The sequence below is a fragment of the Dermacentor albipictus genome, chromosome 1 (genome assembly GCF_038994185.2).
Source record: "Dermacentor albipictus isolate Rhodes 1998 colony chromosome 1, USDA_Dalb.pri_finalv2, whole genome shotgun sequence".
Taxonomy (NCBI): Eukaryota; Metazoa; Arthropoda; class Arachnida; order Ixodida; family Ixodidae; genus Dermacentor; species Dermacentor albipictus.
The window spans coordinates 472079092-472093630 of NC_091821.1; the positions used below are offsets into that span (position 1 = coordinate 472079092).

The 14539-nt window shown below is 45.1% G+C and overlaps 1 protein-coding gene across 2 annotated transcripts in view; it reads left to right on the plus strand.

Moving 5' to 3' along the window:
- The first annotated feature begins 6113 nt into the window (after window positions 1-6113).
- Window positions 6114-14539, plus strand: part of LOC135908873 (coiled-coil domain-containing protein 149-like) — a 53488-nt gene continuing 45062 nt past the window's right edge. Inside the window, exon 1 of one of the 2 annotated variants that reach the window (XM_065440708.1) lies at window positions 6114-6248. In XM_065440708.1, the coding sequence (XP_065296780.1) occupies window positions 6129-6248 (120 nt within the window). In that variant the 5' untranslated portion in view covers window positions 6114-6128. Of the gene's footprint in view, window positions 6249-6593; window positions 6803-14539 lie in introns of those variants that run through there. The other variant, XM_065440709.2, reaches the window with a different exon arrangement.

Below are 14539 nucleotides of genomic sequence, written 5' to 3' on the forward strand. Positions count from 1 at the left end.
GATCGCCCTTGGCCTACCGGAGTCCACAAGCACTGCTCGTCTGCTACAGCTGGGGGTATACAACACGCTTGAGGAAATTGTGGATGCGCAAAGAACCTCTCAACTCGAACGCATGTCTCTGACAGCCACGGGCCGCTACATCCTGCAGAAACTCGGCTTCAACTACCACGTCCAACACGGTCAGAAACAGGTCATTCCACCTGACCTCAGCGACACGCTGATTGTCGCCCCTATACCTCGAAACATGCACCCCGAATTTAATCGGGGCCGACGCCAGGCCCGTGCCAAGGCACTGCTGCGCTCCTTGGGTGGAAAGAGGACTACGCGCTTTGTAGACGCCGCAGAATACACACGAGAACACCGGTTCACGGCGGTAGTCGTAGACGTTAGCTCCCGGCTTACGCACGCGTGTAGTGTCGCAACAGAATACCCCGAAACAGCAGAAGAGGTAGCAATTGCGCTTGCGCTTACCGACCCCCTCTGCGAGGTGGTAGTTTTTAGCGACTCACAATCCGCAGTTCGCAACTACGCGCGGGGGCGCATTTCCTCCGAAGCTCTCCAGATTCTAAGGAAAGCTGGTCGACAGCACTTAGATAACACCGCCATCATATGGTTTCCAGCGCACGTCGCCACCCCCACCGATGAGGGCCTCATTAACTTGAACGAGGTAGCACACCGCTCTGCGCGAGAACTGACCCGCCGCGCAGAATCGGAGACCGCCTCTTCGAGTTCAGAACTGCTGGCTCAAAACACGCGAGAACGCCTGGTCAGGTACAATGACATCACCAAGCACTACCAGCTAGGCAGGCGGTTGCTGCCCCCACCTCACCCCATGCTGAAACGTCGCCAGGCAGTCATCTGGCGACAACTGCAAACACAAACCTTCCCCAGTCCGGTGCGATTGCAGCACATTTTCCCCGCGCAATACCCGACTGCTCTTTGCAAATTATGTCAGGCAACTAGAGCGACGCTGTCACACATGTTGTGGGAGTGTCGGGTTACATCAGCTACAATGGCAGTAGCTCCGGAGGCTCTTGCGTCGAAGTGGGCCGCCGCTCTGCGCAGCTCCAACCTCAAGACACAAGAGTGGGCTGTCCAGCAAGCCCGAGAGGCGGCGACGAGGCAAGGCCTCGAAGTCCCCTCATGGGAGACCTGAGCCCGGGTCGTCAAATTCGCCGGATTCAGAATAAAGTTGTTTCCATCCATCCATCCATTGTACAATATTTGTGATATCACAAGGAAAGCGTGACGGCTTGCGCAGGAAGCAGAGGCTGCATAACATTGGGCGAAATAATTTTGTTCCGACAAAGAACAATGTTGTTTGCGAGGTGAGGCGTCTTTCTTATTGCTCGTATCAAAGCATCCCCTAATGCTGCATTTTTTTTAATTCTTCCGGCCTGCTCGCCAGCATTTTTGTTGCGGCGATTTGTACGTTGCATAAAAATTGGGTTGCCTTCAGTATGCTTAATATTCTGGTGGGACTCCGTCACCTCGCACACCGCCAACTAGTTGTTATTCAGTTGGAAATGAAGCACTATAGGTTGTTTCCACTGTGAAGAATTCTGAGCAAAGATACAGACTGTCGATCGCGCTTTATTTCGTTATTGTTAGGGTACATTGCCTGTTTTAATGAAAATAGAAATAGCATCTTTTGGAAGAGGTATTATTTTCAGCTTACGTCAATGTGTGCGTCAGTCATGCAATGAATGCAGGTCCCGAAATAATTTGCGGCAAGTATACCTGTGGATTGCACGTGATGAGTTCTAGCTAGTCCACATTGCGTTTCTTTTTTTAGTTCTAAGGCGAAATATTTTAGGTCCCTGTTTCAAGGTCGCTTTGTGAACTGAAAATATCACGCAACCCAGGAAGGCCAGAAACAACCCAAAGCATGTCCAGCCGGGTATAGTATATTATTGATTAGCCAAGTTAATTATTCATTGGTAATTGAATTAAGGTGGATTAGGGGAGGATTATAAGGTTGATTAGGGTGTATTAAGGTGCATGAACAAGGATTAAGGTGTATTAAGGAAAATTAATTAAGGTGGGTGGAGGAAGCTTAGGGTGGATTAGGGGATTAATGTGGATTAGGGTGTATACATGAGGATTAAGGTGCCTGAACAATGATTAAGGTGTATTGAAGAGAATTAGGGTGGATTAAGGTGGATGAAAGATGATTAAGGTTGTTTAGGGTGGATTAAGGTGAATTAGGGTTGATGAAAGAGGATCGAATAAGACCAATAAGGGTGTATTAAGGAGGATTAAGGTGGAATAGGGCATCATTAAGGAGTATGCTAAGAAGTTGGTGGTAACTAATTCGTTAGACAAGATGCCGGTAAGCTATCACAGGAGAGGAAAGATTTGATTGGGAAACACCAATGTATGAAAGTCTCTAACCCTACAGCTAGAATATAACTGGCAGAACTTTCCAAGTTAATCAACAAGCGTAAGATAGCTGACATAAGCAAGTATAATATTGACACGTGTACTTATCTTTATCGGGCGACCACGTTTCGCCGCTTAAGAAATGTAATCGCACAGCGCGGCACACGCCTGCATGTATCCGAAGTTTCTGGAAAGTTATAGATGCTTCTACCCGGCTGTCTGTTGTCGCCGAACCTTGTGTTATCTAATTTCATCGCGTGACGCGAATGGTGTAGAACATTGTGGAAGGCACGCGGGCCCGAACGATTAGTCCGGAACATTCGACGACTGCTGTATAAAAGCCGACGCGCTTTACCCGCAGATCAGATTTTCAACGATCGCCGAGCGTGTTCGCTCGGCGATCGTCGAGCGAACACTAATAATATGGATAGTAATAATAGTAATAGTAATAATATTATTATCCATGCTCAAATCTAGCATGCTCAAATCTATCCACTAGTAATAATATGGATAGATTTGAGCATGCTCTCAGGAATGGAAGAAGCCTAAAAGCAGTGAAGAAACTGTGAGGAATAGAAGAAACAGTGAGGAATACGCAATAATCAGATGTATGCATTAAGAGACAAAGCCAGCAATGTCATTACTAATATGGATAAGATAGTTCCATAGATATTTCTACAGTACCACTGCCACCCACGACGATAACGGAAGAGGGAATAGTCTAGAAGAATTTGACATCCAAGTAACGCCTGAAGAAGTAAAGAAAGCCTTGGGAGCTATGCAAAGGGAGAAGGCAGCTGGAGAGGATCAGGTAACAGCAGATTTGTTGAAGAATGGTGGCCAGTTTGTTCTAGAAAAACTGGGCACCCTGTATACGCAATGCCTCATGACCTTGACCGCACCGGAATCTTGGAGAACACTAACATAATCTTAATCCATGAAAAAAGGGACGCCAAGGACTTGAAAAATTATAGACCGATCAGCTTACTGACCGTTGCCTACAAAGCATTTACTAAGGTAATCGCAAATAGAATCGGGAACACCTTATGCTTCGGTGAACCAAAGGACCAGGCAAGATTTCGTAAAGGCTACTCAACAATAGACCATATTCACACTATCAATCAGGTGATAGAGAAATGTGAGGAATATAAACCAACCCTTATATAGCCTTCATTGATTACGACAAAGCGTTTGATTCATTTGAAATCTCAGCAGTCATGCAGGCATTACGGAATTAGGGTGTAGACGAGGCGTATGTAAAAATACTGAAAGATATCTGTAGCGGCTCCACAGCCACCGTAGTCCTGCATAAAGGAAACAACAAAATCCCAATAAAGAAGGGCGTCAGGCAGGGAGATACAATCTTTGCAAAGCTATTCACAGCATGTTTACAGGGGGTATTCAGAGACCTGGGTTGGGAAGAATTGTGGATAAGAGTTAACGGAGAATACCTTAGTAACTTGCGATTCGCTGATGATATTGCCTCGCTTAGTAACTCAAGGGATCAATTGCAATTGATGCATGCTCACTGACCTGGACAGGCAAACCAGAAGGATGGGTCTAAAAATTAGTCTGCAGAAAACTAAAGTAATGTTTAAAAGTCTAGGAAGAGAACAGCAGTTTACGATAGGTAGCGATGGCACTGGAAGTGGTAAGGGAATACATCTACTTAGGGCAGGTAGTGACCGCGGATCCGGATCATGAGATGGAAATAATCAGAAGAATAAGAATTCTGTGCGTTTGGCAGGCATTCTGAGATCATGAACAGCAGGTTGCCATTATCCCTCTAAAGAAAAGTGTATAATAGCTTTGTCTTACCAGTACTCACCTACGGGGCAAAAACCTGGAGGCTTACTAAAAGGGTTCTACTTAAATTGAGGACGACGCAACAAGCTATGGAAAGGAATGATGGGTGTAACGCTAAAGGAGAAGAAGAGAGCAGATTGGGTGATGGAACAAACGCGAGTTAATGACATCTTTGTTGAAATTAAGAAAAAGCAATGGGCATATGGGCAGGGCATGTAATCAGGACAGAAGATAACCGATGTTCATTAAGGGTTACTAACTGGATTCCAAGAGAAGGGAAAGGTAGCAGGGGGCGGCAGAAAGTTAGGTGGACGGATGAGATTAAGAAGTTTGCAGGGACAAGATGGCCACAATTAGCACATGACCGGGGTAGTTGGAGAAGTATGGGAAAGGCCTTTGCCCTGCTGTGGGAGTAGCCAGGCTGATAATGGTGATGAAGGTGGAATATAGGGTGGATGAAGGTTGATGGAGTTGGATTAAGGTGAATTACAGTAGGCTTACAAGGATTTCGCATTCGCGTCTATTAGGCGACACCTAAGTTCACCTTGGATTTTTCGAATTTGCTTTGAACTGTACTTCCATGCACGCACGCATGAGTGGGCGATGATTATTATTTGGTTTTCTCACGGATACAGGCAATGTGCTGGGGGTGTTCACATGATCGCATACACTTGCTGTTGATATCTACATCTAGGCGGAGGCCGGGAACCTTCGCTTTAATAGCGAATGTTTTAAAACCACCTTTCTGTGGTTTTGTTCTGTGTGGAATCTTTTTCCATTGATTCAACATGAGCCGTAATCAAAGCCGAAATCATATTGCAGCAATTGCTTTGATTACGAAGCTTGAGTAATCACTCATGATTGTGGTCATGATGCAGTAATGCAAGAAATATTCTGCTGGGAATAATGCTTAGCACTGCAACATATTTCATACTAATCCACCTTGATCCTACTTCATCGACTTTAATCCTCCTTAATCCATTCTAATCCTCTATAATGCACCTCATAATACACCTTAATTCTCCTTAACACACCTTCCTTAATACACCTTGATTCATCTTAATACAATCACTAATCAATAATTAATTAACTTGCTATAATCAGTACTCATTTCTTATACACAGGTGGACATGCTTTGGTTCGCTTCCGGCCTTTTTGGAGGTATATTACGTGATGCGTGATATTTTCTATACCTCACAACGCGACCTTGAAACAGATATCTAAGGCTTTTGCCTAATTAACCACATGCAGATGGATGTGCCACACAAGCAATACTAGTTCAGACACAGAAATTAAAGCATCTCATTATGTGGCAGAAAAATTGTCTGCAGTATCGAACTTGCCTCAAAGCTCATTTTAAATCAGCTAGCTAGTATACCCCATTCATACGGCTTTAGAAAAAAAAAACCAACCTCCTCATAAACGTTGCCTTCAGCATGATCGATGCGGTTATCAGCATTTCTCAAAATTTTCAACACAACTGGGCCGTGCAACTGGCCCAAAATAACGCGCCTCCATAGAATGCTGCGGCCCGTCCGTGGGAGCCGAGGAGGAAAGACGAGGAGAATCGAGGAGGAAAGCGCAGAGTGTCGCTACTTTCAAATTATCAAGGGGTTTTAATTGCACGTAAAATCCACTGATAATTTGAAAGTACTACCGCTTTTTGATCTCTGCCGCCGCCGCGCGACCTCCTCGCCTCCTTCTCGCCCCTTGTGCGTCGCTTATTTTTCTACACGACGATTGGTCTCCCTGCCGTTGCACTTGAAAACGCGCGGATCTTGCCTTTTGCTTGTGTTTTTCTTTTTCGTTGGCGCGATCCTTCTCCTTGGCTCGGCTGGCTCAGCGCAGCGAACGTCGCACGCTGTGTTTCCCGCTGTGTTGTGCTAGCGCCATGCCGTGTTGTAGCGCACATAACCAGCTGCAGTAAGAAGCCTGAAGATATGGTAATGCAGTTTTTATGGTACCACAAGGAAAGCGTGACGGCTTGCGCAAGAAGCAGTGGCTGCACAAAATTTGTTGAAAAAAACTTTGTTCCGACAAAGAACAGTGTTGCTTGTGAGGTAAGGCGCCTTTCTTATTGCTCGTGTCAAAGTATCCCCTAAGGACTTGTTCTTTTTATCCCCTAACGGCTGCGCAAATGATGTTTTAAATTTACGCGCCTTGCTTTGTAAGAACAAGGCAAAAGATTGCACAGTGCTGCTTGACCAATATGGCGACGCGGCTGCCTTTCTTCCTCCATGTCCTTTGATTATTCATAACTATCAATCCAACAATGGCTAACGCACCCGCAGGTTTCGACAAGACACGTGGCGATAACTGAAAGTTAGAGCGAAATTCTTTAGGTATGCATGAATGATATGCTTTTTAACTGCGGCGCCTTTGAAATCCTGCGCGTTTTCAAGTTTCGGATAACCAGTGTTGCCGGCTGTCGCGTTGTGTGTGGGCGCGCCGCTGCAACACGCTACGGCTGTCCGCTCGTAGTACGTATACAGCTGTGTGGAGTGAAAGTGTGTTTCCGTTATGTGTTCGCCAGATTTAACATAAGAGACAGTGAGAGATGTCGTCGTCCAAGTACGCAAAACTCGAGCAAGACTACCAGAAGCTAGTCGGCGAGGTGAGCAGGCTTTTTCCTGGGCGTCGGCCTCGCGTACCGACAGCTCCTGCTATCACAGCTGGCGTTGCAAGTACGATCGCTTGAGCTGAGCTTCCGCTACAGATTCTCACGGAGTATTCCACAGCTTGTAGCTAAGTGTGGGACGTGCGGTCCTATGCTACCTAGCGCACGTCTGTTAAGCGTACCGTGAGATCGAGAAAGCTGCGTGTAATCACATCTGCAGAGTGGATCAATGGTTACCTTGTTACATTTGTGTGTACTGCTGCCTCGGAATTAACGAGAGGCACCAGCGCATAATCTCTGGGAATAAAGCGCCGGCGCACTAGGTACTCGTAAAGTTCATACACGTACAAATTATTGTTAGCTTAAAACGCGATGGGGCGCGCGCCCCAACTTCATGGTGCTCGTTGACTAGAGTTTCGAGTATTTAACGATCGGTACTGTCTGTGCGCCTTCTCACATTAATATATAAACCGGTGCATGGTGCCACGGGGCGACATTCTAACATAAGAGTTTTCATTTTTGCATGTAGCTCGATTCGTGTTGAATAGCCGGGATTGTTGGTGTGTGAAAGCCCGCATAAAAGGTGCACATCGAATGAAATAAAATTTGTAAAAATACATCTTGCGCCACACGAAATTATGATACCCTAATGTACGCGTAACATTTAATTGTAGCTTCACCATTGACTCATTGCCTGGCCTTGAGGGAAAGAAACAAAAGCTCATCCGAGATTTCAGAAAGAGGTTGTGGAATTGTGTGCGTGATAAAAATTTTTTATGTCACAATTCAGGTCGAATTACTTTTCTACGCGGGCGATTCTCATCTGCATTAGACCTTTCTCTTCTGCTCATATGTCTTTCATTTTCGGACACCGTTGACAGTGGAACAAGTATAGCGATCACTTACCCATTGCATTTGAAATTATGATTTCATGTCAGGCTCCTTCTGTACGACAAAGACGGCTCATTAATGATAAAACTTATAAATCAGCCATAAATTCAGGATTATCAGCTTTGACCATTTGTGGTGAACAACGGAAGGTTGAGTCAGTGCTACTACTTTTAAATTCTGCTATTCAGCCTACTGAGTTTACGGTTATCTCTGGTAGCTCACCGGCAAGCTCATCTTGGTAGAATGAAGCATGCACATGGGATTATAAGAAAAGCAGTGTGAAACCGAAACTGGATTCACCGAAAAACTGAATGGACTATAAATTCTGTGCAGCTGTGCTTAAGGAAAACTGGGAATAGTTAAAGATGAGCAAAAAAATGTACTACTTCAATTTTTTGTCAAAACCAGAAAGATCAGCACTTTTTAGGTTTTTACGGAGCAAAAAATCTGTTCAACAGTCCGTTTGGTCACATTCTGCTGTTATATCCCCCGAAGCAGCAGATTCACTAGATGATATCACAAAATGGCTTGAAGTATGCTTTTCTTTGCAGTCTCTCAGACCTGGGAGGTTCAAAAGTTGGACATCAGAGTTAGTAGAAGTTGCATTGACGGAATTATCTGATGTCAGCTTAATGCATCAATGGGCTCCTGGACTAGACTGCATCAAAATTGCTATGATTAAATTATTGCCTTAACTCATTCCCTACAGAGTTCTTGAATATAGTTAATTGTTTACTACAATATACATGGATTCTGACCTTTGGAAAATTGCAAAAATTGTGCTTTTACTTAAATATCAAAACATCAGATATGTATTAGACAACATTCGGCCAATTTCCATTACATCGAATCTAGTCAAAATTGTAGAAAAGGTAATCTATGTCCAGCTTAATGAATTTACTTCTCTGTGGTCGAGATAAATAGGATTTAGGCCTCAGTGTTCTATATGGTCAGCTCACGTTCATATAGCAATCCGCATTCGACTTGCAGGACTATCAGCATTGGTAACTTTAGATATTGCAAAACCAAATGACAGTGTCGAACATGGAGTTTTAATTTCTATATTAGCATACTGTGCTGTTCCAGACAATTTAGTAACCTGGATACAAGAGTTCCTTTCTGGTAGAAAATTATTTTGTTTCAAGGATAGGGTGACATCAAGTACATATAGACAGATGAGATGTGTACCAAAGGGATCAGTTCATTCACCACTCTTGTTGAATATTTTGTTGTCTTCTGCCCTAATTCATCAGGATGTGAAACTTTATCTCTATGCTGATGACACTGCTTTTTTCTCCTCATCATGGTATATCAATAAGTTATACCAAATTTCACAATCATATTTGTCTGAACTCGAGTCCTCGCTGGATGGACTGTATTTTTCCCTTAACGTCGAGAAATGCTCATTACTTGTGTTTCCATTGTCAAACCCTGTTTTTATTTCTCTTCATTATCGAACTGAGCCAATACCGCAAGTTGCATCTTAGAAGTACTTGAGGATAACCTATGATGGTAAGCTAAACTGGCAGCAGCAAATCGGAGCAAATTCTAGTAAAGGAGAACGTGCAATGGTATTGTTGCACCAGTTCAGTAATAAAAACACAGGGTTGCTTAGGGCTATGTTGCTGATGATTTATGAACTTTACGTCTGCCCCATTCTCAAATTTGGCTGTGTTCTTTTTTGAGGATGTGCAGCATGCAAGCTAAAACCTTTAATACTGCTGGAAAGGCAAGCGCTAAGTCTTTGTCTTGGACTGCCAAGTTTTATGGCTAACAATGCGCTTTGTCTGGAGTTATTCTGCTTGAATCCGAATTTAAGCAACTTACTGTCCTGACTTTCCTGAAGCATTGCAATGCATCCCTCTCCCATTTGCAAACCTGTTTTCATCTACTCCGGATTCATATTTCAGGACAGGTTGGTGGCGTTATTGACAGTCACAAGTTGTTTTTGTTCAGGCACTGTTATCAAAACTTCAAGTTAGTCTACCAAGCCTGATCTCTCCAAATTCTGATTCGTTGGAAGTGAAACTGTTTTTCGATGATATTTTTCCAGAAATGCAAAACTTCTTCCTGCATGCATAATTGAAGGTCTCCTTCGAGATCATCGTAGTCGATTTCCATCTCACTCGGTTGTTTGTATAGACGCAACACAAACATTAGAGAAGGCCAGAGTTGGCATCTTTTCAAATCATCTTAACTGGTCTTTAGTTTGCTCCCCGTCTCGCTGATTATGCTCCAATATTTATTGCAGTTTCTGGCAATTATTCTGGCCATCAGAAAATTGGGTCCAGAGAAATCTAAAGTAATAATTGTTACACATGCTTTCGGACTGTACACATTTAACTTCTCATAATTGCTCACACCTGCTGAGTATATTTTTGACTCTTGCCCCAGACAGTTTGTCTGAAGTCTGCTTTGTCTGGGTGCCTGGGCATAGTGGAATTTTTTTTTAATGAATGAGCTGACTCGCTTGCATTGTCATCAGTAAATGATCCGGTCTTAAATGTTCTTCCTGATTTCTCTTTTATAACAGGAACTAGATATAAACACAAAAGGACTTCTTCTTGGGCAAGTTGGTGCTTAGATTTCCTAGGTATACTTTGTGGCGCAAAATACGTTTCTTGAAAAGGTACAAAAAAAAGGAAGACAGTGAAGCACCAAACTACCAACTGTTTAATGACAGCCTGAGCAAACGTATAGAAGAAAATACAACTTCCGCTCATGCGCAGGGAGCCAAGGTATGACAGAACAACATGGTCATGATAACATACTTTGAAATGAAGCACATTTCTGTGGAATATGATACAATAGATGTATCGCTGGCACAATCAGACCATTTCTTTTTAATATAAAACGCTTCCAACAACTTCCTTGCAGTTTGGTCCCTATTTTTGCCAAGAATCAATACTTGTTCAAAGCATGGCGTACAACGACAGGCTTTACAGTGTGCAGGAAGATGCGCCTTGTCACACTTGCCTATGCTGTTAGCATGCTCCCTCAGTCTGTCATTAATGCAACGTCCCGTTTGTCCGACGTATGACTTGGCGCAATCTAGCGGTATCTCGTAGCCCACCCCTTCAACACAGTCCCTGAAATGTTTGGCGTGCTGCTTCTGGCAGCCCCGCAGCCCCTCGCGTGCGATCCGGGGGCACAATTGAGCTAACTTGTTGGGAGCCGAAAAGATGACTGGAATGCCATATCTGGTAGCTACCTTCTTGAGGTTATGGCTCACACGGTGCACATAAGGTACTACTTCTGGTTTTACTCATTCCCTTTCCTTCGAGTGCGTTTTCCCACTCACAGCGGTAGTTTTCAGCTTCTCTAGGAGGGACTCGACCATGGCATTTAAAACAGAGTGAGGGAGCACGCTAATAGCATCGGCAAGTGTGACAAGGTGCATCTTCCTGCGCACCATAAAGCGTTGTACGCCATGCTTTGAACAAGTATTGATTCTTGGCAAAAGTAGGGGCCAAACTGCAAGGGAGTTGTTGGAAGCATTTTATATTAAAAAGAAAAGGTCTGATTGTGTCAGCAAATCATCTATCGTATTATATTCCGCAGAAATGTGCTTCATCCAAAGTATGTTATCATGACCATGTTGTTCTGTCACACCTTGGCTCCCTGCACATGAGCGGAAGTTGTATTTTCTTCTATACGTTTGTTCAGGCTGTCATTAAACAGTTGGTAGTTTGGCGCTTCACTGTCTTCCTTTCTTCTGTCCCTTTTCAAGAAATGTATTTTGGGCCACAATGTATACCTAGGAGATATAAACACTTTTTATTACTGAATTGTAATGAATAATCCATACTTTCCACAGATGTTTTTTAACATCTAAAATTTCAGTGGAACACAAGCAGTCAATGTGGGGGGATGTTATCAAGCTTCCGCTGTAGAGTTTCCAACCTAAATTTCTACCTTCATAGATCTGGTTTATCCATAAATAACCTCTGCTCTTTTTGTGATGAACCAGTAACTGTTGACCATTCCTTCCTTTCTTGCCACTGCTTCTCCTCCCTCCGCAGAATGTTCCTCATATTTCCAGCTCATAATCTGGGTATAGCACTTACAACAACAAAGGAATAAGAGGAAGACGAAGTGATTCTCGTAGGGACCACTGTTCCTTCGCGCTGCAGTATTTTCGGCTTTTTCCCGTGTTTTACTGGGTGACACCGTTCCCATTGCCACGGCAATGGAAGTGGAGTCGGCAGAATGCCGCCGCGACGTGACTGCTTCGGCAGGTACCGGCCCGAGGAAGAGAAATTGCCCACCGAGTCAAGCTGACAGCGAGGACACTGCGCTGTACTCCTGCTCAAGTGATGACGCCTCAGATGACGAAGGCTTCGAAAGAGTGGTACATCGCAAGGCCAAGAGAAGAAACATCAGCGGACGGTCTTCGTCAAGTAAGTCTACCGTCATGCCACAGCGAAGGCCGTCTGCGCACACTATTCTTTTTGTGCCGGACACACCCGCCGACAACCTCAACCGCCTTAATAGGCAAGCGATTTCCGTTTCTCTGGAGGCTCTTGTCCCAGGAGAAATCAAGGATATCAGAATTAACACTCGAAAGAACGTCCTGGCTATTGATGTCCATAACCAAAGCGCAATCAATGCTTTGATGGCAGTAAAGCTCCTGGGCAACATCAACGTCCACTACCTCATCCCACAGGACAACGAAACCACGGCTGGTGTCGTTTATGATATTGACACATCGATTAGCGACAGCGACCTGCCTATTTTAATCAAACCTGCCACTGATGGTGTTGCCTTATTACAAGCTCGGCGCCTCGGCAAGTCGACCTGTGTAAGGCTCGTGTTTAAAGGTGACTGTCTACCGTCACATGTAAAGGTCGGACACTTTCGGCATGTGGTACGACCTTTCGTACCCAAACCACTTATGTGCAGAAGGTGTCAAAGAATTGGACATGTGAGCGCTGTCTGCCGAAATACAGCGACATGCCCACGATGTTCCAAACAACACGACACGGACACCTGCCGTGCAACAGAGCTCAAGTGCCCTAATTGTCAAGGCCCACACGTCGCATCCTCAAAAGACTGTCCACGCCTAAAGAAAGAGCAGAAAATCTTGCGGAAAATGGCCAGAGACGGATCATCACACAGAGATGCTTCTGCAGCGATAAGGCGACACCACTCTCGGAAACGAAAGTCTACGACATCCTCTTTCGGTTCAAGGGAAAAGTCTCGTCCGGCAACGCCACCTCCTGTTCCATCTGTCTCCAGTAACAGCACGAATGTCAACGATAAAAGCGGCCCTGCTATTCCTGCTTCATCAAGCGAGGTGTGGCCAGCACTGCCGAAGACATGCCACGCGCCAGAGCCACAGCACATGACTCGCCACTTAACGTCAAATGTCACTTCAGTTGACCAAGTGCGAGACAAGGATTCACAAATGATTGCTATGCTCAAATCCCTCACGAATGTCATGCGTCTACTACTGACAAACATGGACACTCCGGCTGCTCGTAGCGCACTGCAAGTGCTGGACGCGCTGACTCCAGTACTTGAAAGCATCGCATAGCACCATGGCCCGCCCCTCGCTGCCCTTCCACAAGGAAGTCAAGAAAGCATCTTTGCTGCAGTGGAATGCCCGTGGTCTCAAATCGAGAATTTCAGATTTCAGACACTACGTTTTCGAAAACCGATTTCCCATACTTGTGATTTGCGAACCGAACGTGCAGAGTGTTATACGCATTTCTGGCTATGAGGCATTCATGTCCTCTACCTGTGGTGATGTAAGCAAGGTAATTGTATATATTAGATGTGATCTGACATACGTGTTGCACCCAGTCCCGCCGCACGACGACAACCAGTACGTTTGTTTAATTGTGAAAACGAACAAGTTTACGTTCACACTCGTTGCTGTTTACCTTGCTCCTTCACGCGGATTCGACTCTAAACGACTGCACGACGTGCTATCAGCGACACCCCACCCTACGATTCTCACCGGAGATTTTAATGCTCACCATCCGCTTTGGGGGAGCTTGAAGATGGACTCCAGGGGAAGGAGACTAGCATCCTTTGCCACACAGCACGACCTTCACTGCCTCAATGATGGTAGCCCAACATATTTACGCGGGCTTACATACAGCAGCTGCCTAGACTTGACCCTGGTTTCTCGGCGTCTTGAAAGAAACGTGCAATGGTTTCCAGACATCGAATCCCGTGGAAGCGACCACATTCCGACGTACCTGAAGATCAAGGGACTATTTAAATGCCCCTCCACGACACTCCGGAGAATTGACTGGTCGGCGTTTCGGTCGCACATGGAGGAAGTATGTCAGCAAGGGAACCATTCAAGTCTGGAAAACGAAATTCAAAAAGCCATGCAAGATACTACGCGTGCTTTTCAGCCTTTCCCGAAATACGAAGAATTTGAAGCCGAACTGCAGCGACTACGAGCAGTTCGCCGGCGGGCTGAAAGAAGATACAGGAGAACCAAATCCATCCATGATCTCAGAGAGGCAAGGCGGATGCAAAAGAAGATTCAACGCCGCATTGATGCACTTCAATCTCAAAGATGGAAACGTTTCTGCGAGTCGTTGGATCCACGTCAGCGATTATCTCAGATATGGAGAACTGTGCGTGGACTTCGTGTATCACCGCAACAGCGTGTTCCTTTTAAGTCCCTCGCTTTGCAACAAGGTCGCAGCGAAATAGACGTTGCCGAAGAATTTTGCTCAAGACTTGCCAGCTCGCAGCCTCAACGCGCCCTTACACCATGCGCCACTCCTGTGCCACGGGACTCCCGCATGGATGTAATGTTTTCGGTGGAGGAGCTTGAAGCGGCACTAGCGACTTGCAGGCGCTCTTCGTCACCTGGGCCGG